This window comes from Ailuropoda melanoleuca, chromosome 12 (assembly GCF_002007445.2).
Source record: "Ailuropoda melanoleuca isolate Jingjing chromosome 12, ASM200744v2, whole genome shotgun sequence".
In the NCBI taxonomy this organism is placed as follows: Eukaryota; Metazoa; Chordata; class Mammalia; order Carnivora; family Ursidae; genus Ailuropoda; species Ailuropoda melanoleuca.
This window is the reverse complement of record NC_048229.1, coordinates 54,308,012-54,332,314: the sequence shown is the minus strand read 5'-3', so window position 1 is coordinate 54,332,314 and position 24,303 is coordinate 54,308,012. Positions and strand designations below refer to the sequence as shown.

The window sequence follows — 24,303 nt, the reverse complement described above, 5'->3', positions numbered from 1 at the left end:
TCCCCTCCCCCAAATGACACTGTGTCCCTTTGTCATCACTTGGTCTCCCCACCCCCAGCCTCTGGCAACCATCTGCCCGTCTTCTGTCCCTTTGATTTTGCCTATTCTAGAATGCTGTAGAAATGGAATTCTGTAGTATGTAGCCTTTTGAGTCAGGCTCTTTCACTTAACCTACTGCACTTGAATTTCATCCACGCGGCTATGTATCAGACGTCTGTTCCTTTTCGTCATTGTTCTTTAAGGAGAACACTTTTTTTTTTTTTTTTAACCCGAGTTACACCGACCTTTAAAATGAACACTTTTTAAAACTGGAATATTCTAGTTGAGCCTGTTTTGGGGTCCAGCTGGATTTCCATGCTCTTTTTATTTTGAAATCGATGGCTGTCCCAAGTTACCTGTTTGGCCTCCTGGAAGAATGGCAGGAGTGAGGTTTGACGGGGACCTGCAGAATAAAGGGGCCCCTTGCCCGTGTTTTCAAGGCCAGATGCCAGGTTCAGTGCCTGGAGCTTGCCGCACACCACGGCCCCGAGCAGTAACTGGTGAAGAGCAAACATCTCCATGACCTCCATTTTTGTATTCCTACAGGCTCATCAGATTCAAGAAATGTTTCCCCAGGTTCCATACCACCTCGTGCTGCAGGACCTCCAGCTGACACGCTCGGTAGAAATAACAACAGACAACATTCTAGAAGGACGGATTCAAGTACCTTTTCCCACACAGGTAAGTTGGGGTTTGATGTATGAAAAATGGATTTTGTCTTTACAAAGACTTAATCCTGTAGATTAACTTTTTAGTTCCTTGATTGAATGTCATTCATGATTTGATGAAGGGTTTCTATGAATTTCCTAACTTTGCAAATTTTAACTGAGGACAGATCCACCCCAGGGGCTCAGACTAAGGTAAAGACAAATGTGCTGGGGAAATTTTATGTACAGATAGACACCGCAGGCCTGCCTGCTCTGCCTGGCTGTCCCAGGAGGCCATGGCATTGCTTCCTCTCGGACGAGGATTGGCAACCTTCTTCTGTAAAAGGCAGACAAAAAATATTTTAGGCTTTGTGAGTCACGGGGTCCCTGTTCTGCCATCTCCGCTCTGCCATTGTGGCGCTGACACAGCTGTGCGCAGTATGTGAGTGTGTGCGCCTATGTTCTAAGAAACACTGATTTACTAAAATAGGTGGAGGATGAATTTGGCCTGCAGGCTACTGTTTGCTGACCCCTGGCTCTAGGAGGTAATGCCCTCTGTCCCTGGTTGGCTTTGCGCATTGGTGTGATTTTCCATTAGGGGTAGTAATTGTTTGATGCTGGTATTCCTGACTCTTTTAACAAGGTTAGATTTCCTGGCCCATTATATAACCTCGCTGAGAACAGGGAGTAGTAACATTTTATTTATTCATTTACTTTATATATTTTTTAAGATTTATTTATTAGAGAGACAGAGATAGTGAGAGGGAGCACAAGCAGAGAGGAGAGGGAGAAACAGACTCCCTGCTCAGCAGGGAGCCTGACATGGAGTTCGATCCCAGGGCCCCGGGATCATGACCTGACCCGAAAGCAGACGCTTACCCGACTGAGGCACCCAGGTGCCCCCATTTACTGTAAATTTTATTATCAAAGGGTAGTTGACATACGATGTTATATTAGTTACAGATATATGACATAGTGATCTGACCAAAGTATTAACATTTTGAAGCAGGCAAACTTTCTGGCAGGCTAAGGGCTCAGTACATAACCAGAGAATCATTTAACAAGAAATTATTTAACTTCATGTATAAGAACGTATGGAAATCTGTTAATAAAATCCTAAAACTGGAGAATCTTTTCAAGAGAGAACGAGCCTGGAGTTTGGAGTCAAACGCTCTGACGTTAGACGTGGCTCCTCTGTCCTTCCCTGTTTGACCTGGCTGTTGACTTTGGATTATCCAGCAGCAGACCCTGGGACAAGGATTCCAGTGCCAGTGGGTCATTTGGGAAGGTTCCAGGACACACAGGCAGCAGGTGGGGCTGGGAGGTGGGGGAGGGAAGGCGGCCAGTAAGGGCTTCTGAGAGCAGCTTTGTGTCGTGGGTGACTAGAGTTTGATGCCATGGGGGCCTCCGGAGGGGCGGCGAGCAGGGGCGTTTGGATGCCACTTCGCATCGGCTGCCGGTTGAGGGCCACTTGAGGGGGTGGGGTGCACAGTGACCCTGCACAGCCAGAGCACGTGGCCTTTCGGGGAGATGGGCAGAGCGTCTGTGGCCTTGGCCAAGACCTCAGACTGGCGAAAAATGAGAAGAACAACAGTAGCTGCTTCACAGGGTGTCAGGATCAGTGAGACGGGCATGTTGGGTTTCTGCAAGCGCTCAGTCACTGTTACCTGCTGTCGTGCAGTCACTGTCCCGAGGAGAAACCGAATGGGAGCCAGTTGACAACTCAAGCTCAGGCCTCGGGCTTCCTTGTCTCCTCTTCGATCTTAGTAGCAGCTTCATTCCTTTGCTGCCGTAGACTTCGTCAAAGCCCAGACAGTGTTGGGCCCCGAGCTCCCTAGGTACCCAGGGTTTCCCTGGCCCTGTTCCCTGAGCCTCGAGCAGCTCCGTACTGTCTGTGGTGCTGTTTCTCTTGCAGCGCTCAGATGGCATCAGGCCCGCACTGAACAGTCCCGTGGAAAGGCCAAACGGAGACCAGGAGGAGGGAGAAGCTTCCGTGCAGGTAAGGTCTGCACCCTGGGGAGAGAGTGTGGGTCCCTGGGAGCAGTCGTGTAGTGCCTGGCAGTGGTCTTCAGTCCTGCCTGTGATGCTCCTGAGGCCTAGGGCAGGGGTGGCAGAGAAGGCCCTGTGCCACATCGTCCCAGGACTTCAGGTTTACACACCAAGCTGTGCCCACAGCATGGCCTGCATTTCTCCCCGGGGCCTGTGGCCCGCTCCCTGGGCATTACCCTCGGGACCTGGAAGAGAACAGAGTCATGCTGTCTCCAGGCCGGCTCTGCCACCTTGAGCTCGAGCGCTAGGAGGGGTGGAGGGAATCCGGGCACAGGCAGGACTCAGGGTGATTGGACATCTGAACCCAGATGGAGACTGACTGGGGCTCGGGTCTCTCGAGTTGAAACCGTTGAGGTCTTCTCCCCCACACCTCACTTGCCCAACTCAGCATTTCCAGATCCTTCCATGCACTTCACACAAATGAGACCCTCTGAGTGGTGTGGAGGTGGGGAGGAACGTGGTTATCCTGGGAGCCAGCTGTGCCTAGGTACGCACTTGGGTGACTCGGGTGGCCGCCCCTTCCACAGGCAGCTCCTGTGTCTGGTTTCCAGGACGGAGGCGCTCCCCTCCGCATGCTCTTAGTCCCCCAACCTGGGGGCTCCGATTCACACCCCTCATCTCTAATTCCCATTTGCTTAATCAATGACCACACTTTCCAGAAACTTTCTTAAGAGACTGGAAAAACCCCAGATCACCCTGTCCTTGTGTGTCTATGTTTGTGACGTGGGGCGTCCCACTCACGGGGCTGGGGTCCGACACTGGCGCTGCCTTATCCGCCAGTGTCTCTCGAGGCGCTCCTTGAAGCAGCTGCTTTAATGGGTGAGTGACATGGAAGCTGCTTCTGCCTTGTGTGTTTTTCCCTACAAATAGGAAACGCTAAGATTAAGACTTTTTCAAATCCATTGCTGAGTTAAAAATTTAAATTTTTCAGGGGCGCCTGGGTGGCACAGCGGTTGGGCATCTGCCTTCGGCTCAGGGCGTGATCCTGGCGTTATGGGATCGAGCCCCACCAGGCTCTTCCGCTATGAGCCTGCTTCTTCCTCTCCCACTCCCCCTGCTTGTGTTCCCTCTCTCGCTGGCTGTCTCTATCTCTGTTGAATAAATAAATAAAATCTTTAAAAAAAAAAAAAAATTTAAATTTTTCATACCCAAGNTCAGGCTCTTCCGCTATGAGCCTGCTTCTTCCTCTCCCACTCCCCCTGCTTGTGTTCCCTCTCTCGCTGGCTGTCTCTATCTCTGTTGAATAAATAAATAAAATCTTTAAAAAAAAAAAAAAATTTAAATTTTTCATACCCAAGTCCGTATTTGGATTGGGCAGCATTTTACAAATGCTTTTGTAGAAGGGATTCGGTTTTGCATTCCTGGGTTTTTGGATAGCCGGTCCATCCTAGGTTTGAATGCTGGGCTGGTTGGGGGCCCCTGCGGGGAGAGCACGTTCCGTTTCTGTCCCGATTCCCCAACTCCATTTTTACAGTTAACGTGAAGAGTTCTGAATGTTTTCTAGCACAGTGAAGGGAAATTACTTATTTCACAAGGAACATGCCGTATAGCGTTTTCAGTCTTTCTCAAGAAGTAAGAAGTCCTTGGCTAACAGTCTGTTAGCAAAGATCTCAGTGTGGCCCAAGCATCGCATTAACTGTGCCAGGACTGAACGTAGAGTCCGTCCTCTGCCCGAGCGCAGGCTGGTTTGGAAGCCGGCAGGGCCGGGGTGGGCGTTTGTTTCCTTCCTTCATCTCCTCCTCTTCACCAGCTGCTCTTTCTGCTTCCTCCAGAGTCAGGCTCAGGAAGAGGGCGAGTGAGGTGAGGCCATGTGACCCCAGTGCATGCGCCCGTGTGTGTGCGTGTGTGCCCCATCTAGCACAGAAACCCCAACGTGGGCCAGCTATTTATGACCACCCCTACCTTTGTGGGGGCCTCATCACCCTCCAAGCGGTCCTTTGGGCAAAGTCTGTTTCAACAGCCTCGGGCTTCAGGACCCGCATCCACCCCCCAGGACACACAGCAGGGCCTTAGCGTCGGTGCCAGTCGAACTTGCTCCCCTTGCAGCCTTCTTTTATCTGCCACAAGCAGGTTTCCTTGTCTTGAGATTTCTCAGGTGTGTTAGTCACCACCAGTTCCCAGGGCCCCCAGACTCCAGGGAATATTAGTCTGGACACATGGCCGCTCGCTCGCTAGGCTGAAGATGGGGAAGCGTGTGATGGTGCGTGACAGGTGAGCGCCACGCACAGGAGATCTTACGGATAGGCCGATCTCTCAGCCTCTTCCACCTCGACTCTCGTCACCTAGAGGTGGGTGCTGGGCTGACGCTGGCCGGCGTGGGTCTGCCCGGTAGCCAGAGCATAGATGGTCAGGCCTGATTACGTGTGTGGGGCGCCTGGGCATTGTCTTAGCGTTCAGAGCTTCAGCCGAAACTGAGTCCCATTTTAATATCCTGTTACACAAGGAATCGTGTTATTTATAGCTGTTTAAAAAAAGATCCTTAGAATGTATCCCTTTTAATCTGCCTACCTCTGTTTTCAGAGGCAAGCGAAGGTGTAAAATTTGTGCAGTAGATGTGATAAGACTTGTTGAAACGTTAGGGCAGTTAGTAGAGTTGAACAAGAACTTCCCAGAATGCAAACTTGGAATTAACTCTATTATTTTCTGAGAGTACAGTTTCAGGGTGCCTATGTTTTTCATCCCGGTAATCCTGTGCAATAAATCTCACGAATACTGAACATCTGGCTGAATCAGGTGCTGTTCCTAGCGGTGCACAGGCCTGGTGCTGCAGCCTGCCCGTGAGGAGCCCGCATCGGCCACGACGCTTGTGCTGCTGGCTCTCCACCTGGCAGCGTGCCTCCCCATGGCTCCAGAAGAACATTGTTCGGGGCACTTGGGTTGGGTGGGGAATTTGCTCGGGAGGGTGGCCTGTGGTCACAGCGGGCCCTCGCTTCCTGTGTGCGCAGACCGAGCGTGTGCCGCTAGACCTCAGTCCTCGGCTGGAGGAGGCCTTGGATCTCGGTGAGGCGGAGGTGGAGGCCGGTGAGGGGGAAGACTTCGAAGCCCGGGGCAGCCGCTTCTCCAAGTCTGCGGACGAGAGGCAGCGCATGCTGGTGCAGCGGAAGGACGACCTCCTGCAGCAGGCTCGCAAGTAAGCTGGGGCTCCGGCCCTCGCCCTGGAAGTCTCAGTCCCGCCCGGCGGCCCAGAGGCCCTCGTCATGCCGGGCCCACTTCGTGCCTTTCTGAACAGGAGGCCAACACTGAAAAGCCATTAGACCCATTCAGATTCCAGACCTCTCAGGGAAAGCCAAAGGCTCTGGGCCTAGCTGGTACCTGCAGCCGGCTGGTCGGCTCCCGCGGACGGCTTCGGCTGCACTTGCTCGGGGCACCTGGGTGCTGGTGTGACCCAAGCCCTTTGTTGTAAGGAGTCAGGTTCTCTGACCCCTCAGAGGGAGCACTGTCACTGCATTCACGCACCAGACGTAGAGCTGAGAAAACCGGCCCTCTCTCCCGGCCACCGTGCCTGCAGCCGGAGCTCGGGGTGTCCTTGTGGCACAGACCTGCTGCTCCTGTCCAGGACAGGTGTCTTCTTCACGGGCTGCTGCCGAGAGCGCTGCACGAAGGTTCCTGGGGAATGGGGGCGTGACAGCTGAAGCCCCGGCCCGCGGGTGTCTGCACGTCCGTGTCCCAGAGCTTCCCACGTGCCTCACGCACGTCCTGTGGTTTTTGCAGGCGTTTCCTGAACAGAAGTTCTGAAGTCGACGCCGCCTCCGAGAGCTGCCCCTCGTCGGAAGGCACGACCTCTGACCCTGTGACCCTGCGTCGGAGGATGCTGGCCGCGGCCGCTGAACGGAGACTCCAGAAGCAGCAGCTCTCCTAGCGCTCGCCGCCCTCCGCCGCTGTGTCCAGCAGCGCCGCCGCCCAGGCCCGGCCCCGGCTCGGCCGCTGTCAGAGGAGGGGCCCCGCCGCTGTATAAAGCATGTGGTCTTAATAGTGTTTGGACACCTGACAAACTTAATCCTTTTTTGTAATACTTTCTATGTGACATTTCTCTTCCCTTTAGAAACACTGCACATTTTAATTCAAGGCATGATCTCTTCTGGCGTTGACTAGACTTCGTAGGGGTGGGGTGACCGAGAGGAAGAGGGCGGCCAGGGTCCCCGAAGCCCGCAGCTCTGCCGCTGGGAGAGGTGTCCTTACTCGGGCTCTCAAAGAGCCGCGTGGAGTGTACGGTCCGGCCCGACTCCACCGCGGGGTGCCTTCGTTTGTCAGACCGCTGCTCTTGGTGGGGGGACAGAATGCTCCCGAGGCCAGAGCCCCAGGCTGCTGGAGCCCCGGGCCGGCAGGGCATCTTGGAAAAGTGACTCTTGGTTTGCTAGGTGGGGCAGAGGAGGGGAAAGGCCAGGGCTGTAGAGTGGGAGGAGGTGGCCTGCGTGTCCCAGTCCATCTGGGCCTGCCCGCCGAGCCCCGACCCGAAGCTGGCTTGCTTTCCGGTGACGCCGGCGCTCCGGCCACTCACGACCACCCTGCATGTCTGTCCGGGCTCTGGAGTTCACAGTCCCCCACCCCAGACATGGGGGCTGGGCAGCGAGCTTTGGCTTATGGTTTGAATTCCTTGGGCAAGTAAATGAGGCGATGTGGAAGCCTGTGGGTTTGGTCATTAGAGAAAAAGGAGAACCGTACAAACTGGGCCAATCACTGTTAGAGGGCTTTCTTGGAGAGAGAAAGATCTCTTTTGTATCTGCCCTGGAGCTCTGCCTTTTCATCACTTTGTTCCTGTTGGTTTGATGGAACGTGGAAAGGCAGGGTGCTGACCCCTCCTGCCTCGGAGCAGACCCAGGTCCTGGACCTGTTCTCCAAAGTCTTCACACATTTAACTTTCAGGATTTGGAAACACGCGATCACAGGCGACATAGTTTGGTTTTATGTCCTCTTGGATTAAGGTTTTGTTTTGTTTTGTTTTTTTTAATGTTTTAAAGCATAGTTTTATGGTAGTCCTTTGGGGAAGAATCCAGTATTATCTAAAATTATTGGCAAAGTTAATTGTATTTTACATAACTGAAAGTTTTTGGAATGTTGACAAGTAATTGAAAAGAGTGATGAGTAAACGTTTAGGCCAAGATAATTTATTTGAATAAATCTTTCAAAAGCCTTACCTTGAAATGCTGTTAGTAGATTTCTGTGATTTTTTTTTTTAAAAATTGGTTTTGTTTTGCTGAGAGCATAGCTATTTGTTTTTATTGTAAAACAATAATAATAATAAAAGGCAAACTCTTCTAGCGTGTTGTGTGTGGCTGGAAGCTATGGCAGTTTCCTCCAGAGGGGCAAGTTGGATCCCACTTCGGTTTCCGTTGGAGGGTTTTGCCCGTCCGTACACCCTGCATGTTGCACACATTAAAGATGACCCCAATTCCGTGTGTTCTTAGGGTTCAAATGTGTGAAAAGAGGGAATGGCTTGGAGACCGTTTTGGGGGGTCCTGAGACATTGGAGTAAAGCAGTCTGACTGTGATCAGAGCAGAGACCTGCCTTCCGTAGCTTAAAATGACCCAAGAAGAGAAGTCAGAAACGCGCCCTTAGCTTTTGCACCTGGAGAGTAAAGGATCCTGGGCACTATACGGTCTCTTGGCCTTTGACACTTCTTGGGGGCATCTGGGACCGAGGCTCAGGGTGGTGGCGGGAGGCCAGGCCAGGGTCTTGCCACGTTGGGGGGGCCCCCATCCCACGCTGTCTCCTGTGTGCTGGCTGTCTCCGGGCTGTGGGCTCCGTGGTCAGCTGTGAACAGGGGCCGTGGTGAGTGGCGGGGTGGAGTGGCTCTTGCCCTCTCTGCGCTGTTAGAAGTGGCCGTGTTACTCCCTCCATTTTCTTGTGGGCCCTGTTTTATTGTCATCTCAGGTTCTCCTCAGTCCCACACCCCCGCCCCCAAATTTTGAGGCTTTTATGAACCACAGAACGGTGGTCCTCGTGGCTGTCTTACTTGTGCTGGTAGAGCTCCTCTGTGTCCAGGTGGCCCCACGGACCCGATTTCCCACCGGCCTGTGCGGACCATGTGCTCTCTTATCCTCAGCCAGCAGACGCTGGCCTCTGGGGCGCGGAAGGCAAGCCAAGCGCTAGGCTGCGAGGGCCCAGCACGCGCAGGGAGCCACGGCCTTGTGACCGGCTTGCTGAGCAGTGACATCCGCCCACCCGTCCTGACGCCCTTCATCACCTGGAAGCCTCCATCTCTCATCTCATCGCCACTACTCGTGTTAGGTGAGAAGTGGTTCCAACCCGACTGTGCGTTAGTCACTTGTGGAGCTTCTAGGTTCCGCCCCCTGCTCCTTGTTCTAATTGACTTGTCTTTCCCTGCTCTCTTTCCCCCAAAATGCTTCCTGACTTCCATTTTAAGGAAGATAAGGCAAAGAGACTTGTTTTACCTACAAAACTCATTTGAAAGGTAGGGAAGAACATCGCTGGAATATGGCTCCTTTTTAAGGAACTTGAGGTAGACAAAGTCATAGCACCCTTTGACCCGCCTGCGTCCTGGTTTGCCCTCTAGACCAGTGTCACGTCGTCCAGTTGTGGGCCATGAGTCGACTTTGCTGTCACCAGAGATGGTGGGGGGCCTCCCCCTGCAGGCAGGTCAGGGTGAGGGTTGCTGGTGGGAAAAGCACGGCAAGGGGAGGCACAGCCTGGCGGAGGAAGGCCAAGGGTGCCCCATCAGTTCTTTAAAACAGGGAGGCCTCTGGTTATTCCTAGCTCTATGCCACAGTGTGGGCCTCTACCGCCACCCCCACTCAACTCAAAAGACCCTTGCGGTTGCTAATGGGAGCGCCTCCTGGGCTGGTAACTCCCATCTGTTGGTGTGTGGAGAAGAGTCCAACCAACTGACCTCTTCGTGGTCCTCCCACCTCCCTAGATGGCTGTTGCGCTGACCGCTTGGCTAAGAAGTGATCCGTGGATATGATACAAGGACTTTGCTGGGCTGGGTCCCCTCCAGGTCCCAGTCTCACGCAGTTTGCTGGTTATTACAGCACAAACCTGAAGAGCTAGGGGGAAGGGGGTAAGGCCTGCAGTGTGGAGGAGTGGAGAGTCCAGGCTGAGCTGACCTGTTATCCTATGTGTTCAGCCTGGTGGGCTTCCTGGCAGCCAGGCACAGTACGGGAGGCTTTTAAAGATGTCCAGGTGGATGGATGGATGTGACCCTTTAGGCACAGAAGGCCCAGGCAACTTGGCCTTATTCCTTAGGACCGACCACCCACCTTCCCACTTCAGTGGAAACACTGGTACAGAAGAAATGGGACCCTCTCTTACCAGAAAGTTTGGAATTACCTGCTTTGCCCACCCCCCATTTTTCCCCCCCATTCCAGTCCTCAATTCCACCCTCCCTTCAAACCAGCTGAATGAGGAGAGGTGGGAGGCCGGGAGAAAGAAGGCATCCACAGGTGGGGGATGGCCAGCCCATTCCTAGGCCCTCGTTGCTCCCAGGTGGCTGGGCTCAGCAGGGTTCCCCTTGGTGGCAGCACTGAGTAGGGGCGTGTGGATGTGGAGAAGGTCTGGGGTGGTGGGGGGAAAAGATCCTTATCTGGCACCTACAGCCTTACCCGCCAGCCTCCCAGTGTCTGTGGCCCAGTCAAATCCCTCCTTCCCTCCTGTCAGAATGAAGCCCGAGGGTGAGACTCAGGAATACAGACAAACATTCTCTTTATTGAGCTACACATGAATTTTCCATTAGTCAGAGAAGTAGACTGGCAGTGTGTAAGATATCACAGAAACCTCACCGATTGGGAATAGAAAGGCTTAGAAAGACCCGTGGGCTTTTTTTTTTTTTCTTTTTTCCTTTTTTTCAAGTTTTTTTTTTCTGTATTTTTAATTTTTTTGTGTGTTTTGTCTTTTCGCCTCCTCTTTATCTGAAATGGCCGTGACTGGTCTTCTTCAGCAAATAGTCTTAAAAGTGACACCGTGAAGAGGTTGGGGGTTTGGATACTAGTCAAAGTAGAAATGACATAGGACTGATCATGGAAACTGGCTTTCGTGTAAACACTACATTCCATCTGTTTTTAAAATTTTTTTTTGTTTTTTTCCATCATGTGGTATTTAAAAATTTTTTTTTTGTTCTTTTTATCTGCAGCACAAACATCCCCACATGAGAAGGAGCGAACACAGGTCACTGAAACAAAGGAGAAGGCGGAGAGGGGCGCACACACACAAAGGGAGCATCCATCTGAGAGACTGAGAAGCAAAAATGTCAAAGGAAAAAAATCCACAACCCCGTTTCCCAAAGACTATGAAAGCTGATCTGGTATGTGATACAGAGCGCTCATCGGGACAAAAATAAAAAAACGAAAACGAAAACAAACAAAAAAATCATAAAGGGAATCTATAGAAAGGTTGGCGGGAAAATTGTTTTCTATAGGGTTCTATTTATAGGTTTGATCGGTACTCTTTTTGGCAGCTACTGGCCAGTGAGAGCTGTGCTTTTCTAGGTGATCCTGGAATGAGCCTGGAGCGGGCTGGCGCTTGGGTGGGATGTGGGGGGGTGGGGGTGGGGCACTCTGGGAAGCACAGCCTGAGCATGCTCCCCAGGACCCGAGCCCCCAGGAGGGGCAGGCAGACAGGTGGCACCTCTGCACTGGGGATGGGTGGGGGTGCGGGTGCAGATGTGTATGCTGTTTTATTTCCAAAAAAAAAAGAGAAAAAAAAAACCAAATATGGATGAAATGGTGAGTTTTTTTTTTTTTAAGCTACAAAGCATATGAGAAATGTTCTTTTTTTTTCCTTTCAAATTCTAAATGTAAAGACTCAACTAAAACCAGATTCTACAGCATTCTACAGAAATACACAGCCGTCAGTCACTCTGGGGTCGTAGGTTGGACAGGGGCTTGATACAGAAAGGCTGTGTGTCTTACAAAGGCCAAAAGGTCATGCTACCAGGAGATCAACGTCAACAGCAAAGAGTCCGTGAAGCAGTCTGTAGAGAGAGAGATAAGGGGGTCCAGTCTGACCATTTTCTTTGATTTTAAAAACCAACCAACCAACCAAAAAAAAAAAAACAAACAACAACAACCACCACCCTAGAATGTTTTTAATAATGTTGGGGTAGGGCGAGATGGGGCGGCATCACAGGAGGGATTAAGAACTCCAGGGGAGCCCAGCCCAGGCCCCCTGGGAGGCCTCACCCCACAGGACCCTGACTCTGGTCAGGCCTACATTAATCCGGCCCTCCCCTGGCCACTGCTGTCCTTCTCACCTCCCCCCTCCCTGCTCCCTCCAGGCCCTTCTCTTCTCCAGGGGGCTGGCTTCAACTCTGCAGGTGAATTGCAGCCATGGTTTCAATGTCCCCTCCCCTCAGCTGCTTCTAGACAGCAGGCCAAGTCTCCCTTTCCTCCGACTCTCGCCTTTGAATAAAGAAAACTCAGGAGACAGTGGATTGGTCGGAGCAACGATTCTTCTAAGTTCTTGAAATTAACAACCACCACCACCCAAAAGAGAAGCATTCTTAGTTTTCCTGTTATTGGGAGTAGAGGGTAGGGAGAGGTTTAGGGTGTTGGCCGTTGTTTGAAGGGCTTTGGAATTTACAGGAGCGCAGGACAGAACTGAGACCACACGGCCTCGGGGGTGGAGCGGAGAGGCTGGACTCGTGCCAGGCCTTTCTCTGCCCTCCGTCCGCTCACAGAAACGGGTCTCAGGGTAAAGTCACGTGGCTGTTCTTAAAAGGACGGACTCCCAAATCAGGACCCCCATCACGACGTGTGTGTGTGTGTGCGCGTGCGTGCGTGTGTGCACGAGTACAGATGCACACCCATGTGCTGTCCCAGAAAACCCTGATGATCCATGGGATGGTGGTCAGTTCTGTCCGAAGCTCTTTCTAATACAAACTAAAAAGAATTTTTTTCATATATATTCGTATATATATAAGGTCTTGTTATACCTTTTTAAAGTTTATTTACCAACTTGCATTTGTTAGTGGTGTGTGTGTGTGTGTGTGTGTCTGTGTGTGCGCAAGCTTTTCTGTGAGTGCTGGAGTCATTACCAAATAGGTTGCTATACAGGACAAGAGGTCAGTACAAGCCGCAGCCCCGCAGGTTGTTGGCAATGATTATGTCGGTGACGGCGTCGAACACCACCTGGATATTATTCGTGTCTGTGGCACAAGTCATGTGACAATAAATTTCTTTGTTGGGTGAGCGGTTTTTGCTTTCGAATTGTGCTTGGATGTAGGCGGCCGCATCTTCGTAGGTATTGGGGCCTGCAACAAGACAGAACAGGGGAGAGGCCCGGGTGAGAGCCGCGGTGGCAGCGGGGTGGGGGGGCTGGGAACCCCCTCCCGTCGGAGGCGCTGGCTGCCGGGTTCCGGGCGCGGTGGCATCTTTCACGGAAGACCATGCCAGCTTAGCTTCTACCTGGCTCTTGCCTTCGTAAGGCCTTTGACTCTTTCCACGCTGGATCTGCCCAGGAGCCTCGGGAGGGCAAGGGCCACAGATCTCCCCTTTTGCTTTCTAGGTGAGCACAACGACGCTGGGGCCGGCGCTGCCGGTCCCCACACTCACCCGTGACCTAGACCGGGACAGAGAAGTCTGATGGAAGAGCTCTGGGGAAGGGGGTGCCCCGGGACTCGTGGTGTCCCAGGCTGTGGCAGGTGACGAGCTGTACCCACGCTTCTTTCTCGAGGGCTTCCTCTCCCGAGAAGCCCCTCGGCAGGGCTGGGGTGTGGGAGCAGTGGTCTCCCCTGGGTGGGAAGTTTAAGGGGCTTGCTCTGTGTAACTGGCCCGGCTGCCCTCCACAGTCCCTCCGCTGTCCCCTAGGATCCTGGCCAGGGCCTGGGGTTGGGGGGATTTCTATGCATGGTGTAAGGACAGTTTTCCAACCAGCTACAATCCAAATCTTTGTGACTCTGCCCTGTAGACAGCTTTCAGTGACCATGGAAGGTGGACTAACACAGAATTGCCTAAAGGCCCCATTGAAGGAAGATACCCCATTTTCACAAGTGCAGCTAGGATCTGGCCAGCACGGAAGCGATCCCATCTTTCTCCCCCTGTCCTGGCTCACCTGGGCCCACTCTCCAGCCGGAAGTTGTGAGCCAGGGGGCAGACTGGGGCTCGGGCGTTCTGTAGCCAGATTAGCGAAGAGGTCAAAAGTAAGGGGGTGGGGAGGTCTCCGAGGTGGGGGGCAGGGCAGAGGCCTCTCCTCAACCCCACTCTCGGGGGCACCAAAAGCAGAAGTGCCCGGAGTGGCAAGTGTGGCGAAGACATCAAGTCAGTGGCAGCTCGAAGACCAGACTCAGCACCAGGGGGACCCCATCAAGGATCTTCCCTTCCAGACAGGGCCAAGACAGGGTGCTGATGGCCGTGAGAAGCGCGCGGGGGCGCCCATCCAGATGGCGGGGGTGCCCAGCTATGGCTCCTACAGGCCCCTGCCCTGTAGCTTGTTTTGTGTCCCACAGGCCTTGGTGCCCCATGACGCCACTGGGTGTCAGTGACCTTTTGTCATCCATCGTGGGGCTGTTTGAACTCAAGCAGGATTCCTCTGGAGGCCCTGGAAAATTCTGTTTCTCAAATTCAGACTGACTTTCTCTGGGGGTGCCCAGAGCACTATACTCCCCGGCACCAAGACCGACCAGTCTTTGGACCAGGTCCCAGATCGGGCTGCCATGGGGCAGGACCCTGGGGACAACGAAGAGCCTTAGGGCCGAGCCCACCCCGCAAGGGTAGCACTGGCCTCGGGCCTGCTGGGGCCGGTGGCTTCCAAGCCCCTCTCTGATCACCACCACTTTCTAAGGACCTGAATTGGCCCTGAAGGGCTTCAGCTGAGGCTGAGGGAGGTCAGGAGTGTCTGGTGGGAGCAGACTGCAGCCGGGCCCCCCACAGGCAGGGCCCCTCTAGGACTCCCTCTGGCCTCCAAGGCCTTCCCCTTTCCTTGGTTTTCATCCTCTGAATGACACTAGGACAGTGACAGCCGCGGTAAGGAGGCTTAGTGCCTGGCTCTGTTCCTTCCATTTATCCACATGGCCACCCTGGGCGGTGGGCATTATTGTGGGCTGCTGCGGTGTCCGGATGAAAGGGGAGGCCCAGGTGACTGATTCGCACACCGCTGCGGGCGCTCTGGCTCCAGAGGCTGCGTGCGCCTGCCCGCCTCCCCGAGCCTGTGCCCATCCTCCCTGCGGCCCAGGATGGGCAGGCACCCCGCAGATTCCGTCAGCAGTGAGGGGACAGGCTGACGGGCCCTCCTCCCCACCCAAGGGTGAGAGGGCCGACTCTTCCTCATAGTAGAGGGGTTGGAGGGTGTGGCCCCTATTTCTTCTGGAATCTGGCTGGGTTTGGGGACCTGTGTAGCCCTGGCAGCTGAGTCCAGGCCCTTCTCTCTCTCTCTCTGGGGTTGTCAGTGTGTGGGTTCCCGGTGGAGCCAACTTGTGACACAACCCCCTCTACTACGGCCCCAAGGGCCACTAGAAGCTTCCCAGTCCCCAGAGGGATGAAGGCTGGGCTCTGGTGTCCCATCAACGCCGCTCCAGCCTTTGGCAGCCGCCCAGAGCCGGGCCATCCCACAGCAGCCGCCCTCTGTCCACTGCTAGACACAGCCTGACACCTCACCCACCCCTTCCGAAACAGCTTCTTCGTGGGGGTCTGTGAGGCATCCTCCCGGGAGCCTGGTGAGAGAGAGGGTGTCCCTCCTGCCGGGGAAGGCCGGAGACAGGCAGGCGGGACGGAGGGGGCTTGCAGAGAGCTGGAGTGGTTTGATTTGAGGAAAAGGGCATAGGAAGAGGGGGGACAGCAGAGATGGTGGGGGAGATGGAGGGTTGGGGGGAGGGCAGCAGTGTGGTGGGGGAGGGGTGGAAGGCCCTGGCCCGAAGGCGGGAGTGCTGCACACCACGTGCCCAAGCAGGCTGGGGCTGAAAAGCCGCCCATACTGCCTCCCAGGCCACGTGTCCACGCTTGCGACTTCATGCCCAAGTGCTGTGTGGCCCAGCAGCCTGCCGGCACAGGGGTAAGGGGAGACGCTAGCGAGCCTGGGGAGGCAGGAGAGTTTTTCTAGAGGGTGAAGATGAAAGGGGAAGCCTGTGGTCTCGAGTCACGCGACCGCAACACCAATGGATCAGGAGGGTCCATGTCCCACCCCACCCGGGGCTGTGTCCTGGGAAGGGCCAAACCGGGTCACCCCCTACTGTGCCTCTGCACCCCTGTTGGACTGGGGCAGAGGCTGGGCAGCCGGATCTGGTTTGGGGCTCTGGAAGAGACCTGGTCCCGGGCAGAGGCGGGGCCTCCCCGACACCCACCTGTGTATTCAGGAAAGCAGATGGTCAAAGGTGACTTCTTGATCTTCTCACCAAAGAGATCTTTCTTGTTGAGGAAGAGAATGATGGAGGTATCGATGAAGAACTTGTTGTTACAGATGGAGTCGAAGAGCATGAGAGACTCGTGCATGCGGTTCTGCAGCCCCAGGTGGGGGAAAGAGAGCCGGACAGACAGCGGGAGGGACAGACATGGAGACAGGGAAAGAGAAGAAGAGAATTAGGTTTGAGAGGGAGGAACGGGGCTGCTCGGCAGCTCAGGCGGGGGCTCCTGGACCCCCAGGACTCCTCCAAAGGTGACAGTCCAGCATTTGGGGCGGTCTACACTGTTGTCCCAGGGCGAATGGCAGAGACTGGCCTGGGCCGTGCTTATGGCTCCCTGGGTGAGGCTGAGACCAGGGCGATATGGGTTCTCCCTGGGGCAGAGTCCCCAGCCATGGGACGGTCTCCCTGCATGGGCGCTGGTGTGTGGGGGTGGGGGAGGTAGAGCTGGACGGGAGCCCTGGAGCTGGGCTGTGGCACTTCCCGTTCAGGTCTTTCCTCTACAGCCCAGTCTGTGGGTGGAAATGTCCTCTGGGAGCGGAGAGGGACAGAGGGGATGCCAGGCTCCTGCCAGCATCCTCAAGGGGCCACGACTGTGGGGCGGTAGTCCTGCCCAGGCTGCCTCCAGATTGGGGGGGCTGGCCAGACTCCCTCTGGCTGGGTGCTGTCCTGCCCACAGAGGTCTGTTTAGCGAAGGAGTGACTGCAACGGGCACTCCCAATAGAGCAGAACCTGAGGGGGGGGAGCCCTTTGCCCTGGGCAAGGACTGGTTCATTCTACGGGGGCGGGGGCAGCACATAAACTTGGGTAATGTTTCTTGGCAATGCAGGGGAGCACATCTTTCTGTGAGTGAAGCCATTTCTGCATGGAAGGTGGTACCTCCATGGAATGTACCTTCCCGGGGAAAGGGACAGCTACTCATTTTCCCCAAGGACCCTGTCCTCGCCCTGGGAACTTATCCATTCCAAACCCAGCACCGTGGGTAGCTCCAGGCCACGCTGTCCCCCTTTGGTAAGAAGATTGAGACAAATCATTGCAGAGAGGTGGCGTGGGCACACAGGGCCTCAGCTCGTTCCCTGGGGCCCAGCAAGCAGTGGGAGCTGAGGACATTGCTGGGTGAGTTGTGGCCACCTTCCTCCATCTGAGTGGAGGGCGGGTGAGGAAGACGGTGGGGTGGCCACCATCGGTCACCTGGCCCCGCTCTGCAGAGCACCGAGCCCAGCACATCACCCGCCTCACGTGACTGAGCCTCATCAACCCTTAGGGACTATGGAGAGGTGACAGAGCTGGGGCCCAGAACAGCAGACACAGGGACCCGGCTCTGGGCCAGATCCAGAGCTTATGACACCAAATGTGTTTGTCCAGCCAAGATGAGCAGCCTGTGGCCTTCAGAGGAATAAGTAATAAGAGGGTCACGTCCCGTTCTGCGCACCTTCAGCCCCTCTTCCATGACTGCATTATTACCCAGTGACCTGTACGGGTCTCCCAGCCCCAACCCTGCTCTTACGGCTCAGGCCTGCTGGAACTAGGGCTCAGCTGCCCCTGGGGACCCCGCACACAACCGGCGTGGTTCTCGGCCACTCTGGGAGCTGCCGGAAACGGCCTCGTCCTGCTCTGTAACCAGCTCGGTCAACACCTATGATCTTGTTAACCTCCTGGCCTCAACCGGCGCACTCCGTTCTCAGCTCGCGGCGTCACCTCTGAGGGCGGAGGACGGACGCTCGGCCACCAGAGGACTTGCTAGGGCCTCCCACCACACAGAGCCTGGGCCCGCAGCTGCTCAATCAGGGGCTGGAAGCCCACGGCCAGGGCCAACTCCCAAGTCCACTGCACCACTGTCCCGAGCACCGTTTTGGTGTTCGGACACTGCGGGAGGCGGCGGGGACATAGGCTGGAGCGCTCCCAGGACCAGAAGGGATCACCAGGCCACCTGAGCCGAGTGGGGACTGCGTCCCTTTGGCACACGGGCTGGCCTGAGGGCTTGCAGGGACGCGGGGGCCAGCCGCTCGGGCCCCACAGGTCCACTCTGCTAGGGCTCAGCCCCTGCACGGCCTCTGCCCAGGACTGCAGAGCGCGCACGCGCACCTGCTCTGCCCAGCAGCGCCAACTGGATTTGCATGCAGGGGCCTCTTCTGGGCTGCTGGGCGGCTGTGGGAACGACCAGCTCAAGTCCTGCTCTCTGAGAGCCCACAGTCTAGTTGGGGGGACAGTGCCCACACGGAAAAGGTCTTTGGTCAGGAGAGGCATTCTGCATAGTTGGACCTGGTTTTGTGCGGAAGGTCTTGGAGGATCTGATCCTGGAGGCTCCGGGTGAACAGTGGGGAGGGGAGGCGTCGGCACTGAGCCCCTTCCACACCCGCAGGCCTGACTGCACTCCCTCTGCACACGGACTGGAACCCACCACCTGTGCACCCTGCTTGTCCTTACGTTTCCCGGAGAAAACAGACCCAGGCGATAGGCCAGATGGAGGCAGCAGCACTTGAGAAAAGAGAAGCCAGAGATCACAGCCGGGCGACGGCCACCCCCTCCTGGCCACTGTCGCCTTCCTGTCTCCCCCACGGCCAGCAGCCGCAGGAGAGCGCCATCTGCCGTCTCCTGGCTGCTGCGTCCCCCAGGGCAGTGGTGCGGCCGCACCAAGCACAAGCTAGGACAGGACAGTGGGCTCGTGACCATCCCAAGGGGTCAGCAACGTCAGGCCGGCCACCCCCAGAAGCGTGTGCCCATCTGCCAGGTGGCCCACAGTCCTGGCCCTGGGACTGGCCAGGTGCCGAGCACGGGGACCCGTGTCGTGTGGGAGTTGACGCAACGCATCACGCTGGCACTAGAGAAAGCTGGCACTCTTTTATTAACGGCAGGTCACTAATAAATACATTACGGCAGCCAATAAATTATTACAATAACTAGAGATTTATTAAACCAACAAGTCACTCCTCTTACAAAATTACAGTTAATGTAGGGTGGGCGGTGGTGGGGCTGGGACGTGGGGCCGCTGCACCTCGGGGAGGCTTGCTAAGGAGGGAGAGCAGCGGCCGGGCTCCCCTATGCCTGGGACAGGGGTGGGAGCATGGGGAGGAGGCCTGGGGTGGGGATGAGCCAGGAGAAGAGCAGGGGCAGGAGGATGGGGGTGGGGAGGGGAGGAAAGAACGGGTCACAGCAGTGCTGAGAAAGGGGTGTGGGCTCCCGCCGGTGGTCCTGGAGCACTGGGCCTGGGGCTGAGCGCTTCCCCTCCAGAGGGACACCCGTCTCTGACAGGAGGGCCCAGGACTTTGGACTTGAAGGCCTCTTTCTGCTTCTGTCCCAGCCTGGCCCTCCCTTGACAGGGCCGTGTGTCTGGCTGGGGTGGGGTCTGTCTGGAGCCCCGGAGCCCCAGGGCAAAGGCCGCACTGTGCTCTCTGGGCGGGGTGGCTCAGGACTAGCCTCACTGCGGGTGGGGAGTCGGAGGGGGCAGTGCCCACCTTGGCCCTGTTCCCTGGTCTGTGTATTGTGTCCCGTCCCACCGCCCTGGGCCACTGGGATCCTTCGATCCATAGGCTTGGGCGCGGACACGGGGGAACTGGCTGTGGGTGTTCACCACTGGCACCCCAGATTGAATCCACGGTGGCCACAGAGCCAGAGCCTCGGGCCTCCGTGCCTGAAAGCGGCCAGGTACCCCCTAATCACTTCCAGAAGGCTCAGAGAAGAACAGACACAGCCAGAAGAGGCTTTGTGTGCCTGGCTTCTCAAAGGGGGCTGGATAGACCCCACCTGGTCTGGAGCAGGGGCTGAGTCAGGTGGGTTTACTTCCCAGGAGGGTTAAAGAGCTCTCTGAGTGAGGCCAGGTGGAAAGAGGGAGGGTCAAGAAGGGAGGCAGGGGCAGGAAAAACTTGTGAATCGGCCTGGGGCGGGGGGGATAACTGTAAGCACTCCTGGGGCAGCCCCTCCTAGCAGGGCTCATCCCGGCAGAAGGGAAGGGCCTCGGTGACAGGACTCCCGGGCCTTCCCTGTTGGGGGTTTACAGACAGCCTGCCTACGAGGGGTCTCGTGGCAGGGGGGTGTCCCTGGTGGGAGACTCTCTGTTGCCCAGTATGGTCGTGGAGGGCCTGGGTGTCTCCAGTTCCCGCAGTGGGGTGTGGAGCTGGCTGGGGGGAGAGGGGGTGGTGGCCTCCTGCCTGGGCTCTGCCACCACTCCTGGGTAGGAGCACATGGCCATAGGCCCGCAGGCTCCATCGGGGCCAGAGATGGGAGAGAGGAAGGGGCCAAGGCCCCGGGCATCTAAGGCCTCCATGGAAGATGGCCGAGGACCCCAGAATGTCACAGCTGTCGGCCAGGGACCCAGAGCTGTGCTTTCTGCTCAGGGCTGGTGCAGAGCCCACACCCGCCTCAGGCCAGAATGCACAGGTTCAACAGAGCCCCTACTTGGCCTCAGGCACTGCTCCCGCCAGTCAGGCCAGAGAGGGCTGGGGACCTCTCAGTTCTCGGTAGGAGGGCCAAGACTGGGCTTTTGTTAGGGCAAACAGTGCGGGGGCACAGAACTTGCCCACAGGCATCTAGACGGCAGGCACAATTGTCATGGGTTTGGCAAAGGCGCTCCTCCGAGAAATCCAGTTTCTCCTTAACCCCCTAAATTAGAGCCATTCACAGACTTTAAGCATGGTCCTTTTGGGGACATGCACGGGGCCACCGTGGACAAGAGACCCACCTGTCTGGTCTCTCGCACTCTCAGTCTCTTCCCCTCACACCCACACCCGCGACGGAGCCAAAACTCATCTGTCACCCTCCGTCATCCCTCCCCACGGTGATGCCGCTGGGAACGACGTGGATGGGAGATGCAGTGGACAGGGAGGGACATTCGTCCCGGATACCTTCTCCCTGTGGGCTCCTACTAGACAGCCAGGACCCCTGTGGCAGGCGGGGTGGGATGGCGGGAGCTCTGTGAGCAGCAGGGCGGCCCAGGGCACAGGAGAGCAGAAAGGCCCGAGCGACCTGCCCCTCCTGCCTCCTCGTGCTAGATGAGAGGGCCACGGGCCCCAGCACCTGGTACAAGGTGCTTCGCACCCAACAAGGCAAGCAACACTGAGGTGCACTTGGGCTGGAGGGGCGGTTCCTGCAGCCCGTCCACCTAGTGATTCCGCAGGAGGCCAGGGGCAGAAGTAAGAGCCAGACCATGGAGGGGGGGGGCTTACTGGTGGCACCCCTCCCTGTAGGCATTTGGCATTAAGGGGTATGCCCTGGGCCCCCATGCACCAGCCAGAACGCCATCCCTGCTGGAACCAAGAAGCCCAGAGCTGTCGGCACGGGGCTCTTCCCGGCTCTGGGGCAGTCCAGGGGGCTGCACTCAGAGTCCAGGACCAGAGCCCAGAGTGGAGGCTGGGAGAGCAGAGGGCTGGAGGAAGGAGCCAGAGGCCTCTCCAGGGGCACATCCGATTCCCCAGGCAGAGCCTGCCGTGCAAGCACACGGGGCCTGCCTGGGGCGTTGGCTGATGGCATTGGCCCACTGGAAGCTCCTGGGTGTGAGAGAGAGGTGTGCTGATTGCCCGAGGCCAGCCGGGGCCTGGGTTAGCAAGTCACCCCACTCCTTTCTGCTTAGGAACCTCTGTAGCAAAGCCCCTCTAAGGCATCCTAGGACTCTCTTTCCAGAAAAGGGTGGGGGACTGGGTACGTGTCTGAGCCAGCATGGGTCCCCGTCACAGCGTACATTCCAGCCTGGTAGTCCCATCTGCCCGTCCTCCTCTGCCCCTGAGGCCTGGCAGGACACCACGGGCTTTGGACAAACCCTGGTTTCTCCACCAAGACAGAGGAACCTGGGGCTTTGGCTGCAGGGGCCACATCAACCCCTCCCCTGGGCCTCCCCAGCCTCAGAACACGGTGCGTGAAGGGCCCTGCCTGCCCTTGCTGAGCTGGATTCACTGTGAACTCGGGACAGAAAAGCCTGTCTACTCACATTCTGGAGCAGGTGATGGGAGAAAGTGAACGGGTCACCCTGGAGCCCGCAAGCCCTGGGTGTGAGGCCCTACCCCAGACAACACCAGAGCAACTTCCCCTCCGCCTCCCCTCCTCCGCCGCCTCCCACCTCTTCCTGGACCTCTGTCCAGGCGCGGGACTTGACCCCTCCACCCTCAACCACGTGCCTTTGCAATGCGTCAGTCTCAGAAGCGTCTCCAGACCTATGAGGAGTCAGGGCTGGGGGTCCCCAGGAAGGCCACGGCCACCCCCAGGGGCGTGCAAGGAAGGATGGTCCAGATTAGAAAGGGCTTGTGCCTGGGGGCTGAGATCCAGGCGGAAGGCGGGAGGCACTCGCCAAGGTCCAGCCCTGGGACCCACACGCGCTTGGGCTGGTCCCACCCTGGCTTTTGGTGACGGAGCCGCCCTCAACCAGACAGACCCCAGAAAAAGCTGAGCGGTGGCTCCCGCTGGCCCCACGCCGGCCAGCACCGTGCCCCCCAGAGCCACCCCACACAGGAGGAGACCGTGCAGCTTCGAGTGTGAGTCAGCGAGTGTAGTGCATGCCCGCTCTGGGCCAAACGGCGGCCACCGCCCTCCCCAGGACAAAACACTCAGCGATGAAGTGGAGGCCAGCGGCGCGGGCAATCAGCCCCCCGGCCCGGCCCCCGGGTTACCACGTGTTCTGATGTCTGGGGGACGGTGGCCCCTGGCGGCTGTGCCCTCCTCCCTCCTCGGCGCCGGCTGCAGGTGCTTCGCTGTCAAGTGCAGAGCGGTGTGAGCGGTGGCGGCGCTCTGGTTCCAGGGCAGGGGTGGGGCGGCAGCCGGGCGGGGAGGTGGGCAGCCGGTGGGTGAGGCGGGCGCTCAGTAGAGGCCGCAGCCCCGCAGGTTTTTGGCGATGATGACGTCCGTCACGGCGTCAAAGACGAACTGGATGTTGTTGGTGTCGGTGGCGCAGGTGACGTGGGTGTAAATCTCCTTGTGGGCAGACTTGTTCTTGCTCTCGTACTGGGCCTGGATGTAAGCCACGGCTTCTGTGAAGGCATTGGGGCCTGTAGGAGAGACCAGGAGCGGGCCGGTGAGGTGAGGCCACGCCGCCCCAGGCCCGGGCCTCCCCGAGACAACCCTGAGGGCAAACCCCGATGGCGGGGGGAGCGTGACAGCCCAGCTAAGCCGACAGGGGGCCCTGGAATCAAGTCTGCGGTCACGTCCAGCTTGAAAATATCAAAGCAAAATATCAAAGCTCACGGTGCCTCATCTGTATCAAGGGTGAGTCCTGGTTCATGAAACTCCTGTTTTCCTTTTGAATCTGCACCCACTGACTCCTGCTGCAAGTGTTCCTTCATACTGTGGGCCCTGCTCTGAGACGGCAGCCTGCAGGCTGGTCCGCCCTGGGTCACCTCCTTTGGCCGTTGCTGGGTGGCCGTGAGCCGCCTTGGCCTCCCCGCCTCCTTCTCACCCCTGGCCTTTCTCCTGTTCGCTACCAGGGATTAAAAGCTGCCCGGCTCTGCTGCGGGCCTGGGGAGTGCCACATTGCCCCGTTCCCAGGACAGCCCAGGGACAGATGTTTCGGGAGAGCAGATGCTGTCCGGGGAGAAGCAGAACAGGACTCCCAGCTTTGCACTGAAGCCCTCAGGGGCTCCAGGAGTTGGGGCTGAGCCATGGTAGGGCTGCCACCACCCACTGAGGGCAGGCAGGGAGTGGAGCTGGATCTTAGAGCCGGGCTGGGGTGGAAAAGCCTGGGAGGGGCACATCCAGAAGGGGGTCCGGGCCCCTCAGGCACATGGGCACACGGGCCAGGCCTTGAGGGTCTACCAGACCACAGCTGCTTCTGAAATCAGGGCTGGAGGTGAGGGAGGGTGTCCCTGGGACCTACAGGTCATCGCTTAGATCTCCTCAGCCCCAAACCAGCCGTGGTGACTGACCCATCCTGCCTGCTTCTGCTATACCACAGGCCACAGCCCAGGTCCCTTAGGGCGGGATCCACAAACCCCCACATCGTGGCTAAGAGGTGAGCATGAGGGCCTTGTCCGTCTCTGGTTGCATACTACTGGGGGCCTGGCCTCTGGGGTAGTCAGCCTGGCCTTGAGGGAGGGGAAGACAATACTGCTTGTCTGGCCCCAAGCCGTGACCCCCACATCTTTGGCCTGGAGGCTCCCCTGACAGGTCCACATCGTTGGGACTCTGCCCCTGCCCTGTGCTTTCCAGGCCGGGCACTAGTCAGGCTGGGGAGGCCCACTTCTCCACCCACTCACTCCTCTGGCCAGGCTCTGGCCATCTGGAAAAGCCGATGGGTCACCTTTCTGGCCTCCTTTGCTGGTGCATGGGGTCCTGGTCAGGCTGTCCTCCCTGGCTGCCCGTAC

General features: G+C 57.1%; 2 protein-coding genes across 5 annotated transcripts in view; one reads left to right on the top strand and one right to left on the bottom strand.

Moving 5' to 3' along the window:
- AMFR (autocrine motility factor receptor) overlaps positions 1 to 7,877 on the top strand; it is a 41,232-nt gene extending 33,355 nt beyond the window's left edge. Inside the window, exons 11-14 of the mRNA XM_034638457.1 lie at positions 586 to 720; positions 2,602 to 2,685; positions 5,681 to 5,865; positions 6,447 to 7,877. Coding sequence (XP_034494348.1) covers positions 586 to 720; positions 2,602 to 2,685; positions 5,681 to 5,865; positions 6,447 to 6,594 — 552 coding nt within the window. The 3' untranslated portion in view covers positions 6,595 to 7,877. The remainder of the gene's footprint in view (positions 1 to 585; positions 721 to 2,601; positions 2,686 to 5,680; positions 5,866 to 6,446) is intronic.
- Positions 7,878 to 10,378: 2,501 nt separating this feature from the next.
- Positions 10,379 to 24,303, bottom strand: part of GNAO1 (G protein subunit alpha o1) — a 169,993-nt gene continuing 156,068 nt past the window's right edge. Inside the window, exons 7-9 of one of the 4 annotated variants that reach the window (XM_011231771.3) lie at positions 15,965 to 16,118; positions 12,725 to 12,940; positions 10,379 to 11,662 (exon numbers count right to left, since the gene is read on the bottom strand). In XM_011231771.3, the coding sequence (XP_011230073.1) occupies positions 12,753 to 12,940; positions 15,965 to 16,118 (342 nt within the window). In that variant the 3' untranslated portion in view covers positions 10,379 to 11,662; positions 12,725 to 12,752. Of the gene's footprint in view, positions 11,663 to 12,121; positions 12,941 to 15,964; positions 16,119 to 18,907; positions 22,993 to 24,303 lie in introns of those variants that run through there. The other 3 variants (XM_011230660.3, XR_004619000.1, XM_002912245.4) reach the window with 3 other exon arrangements.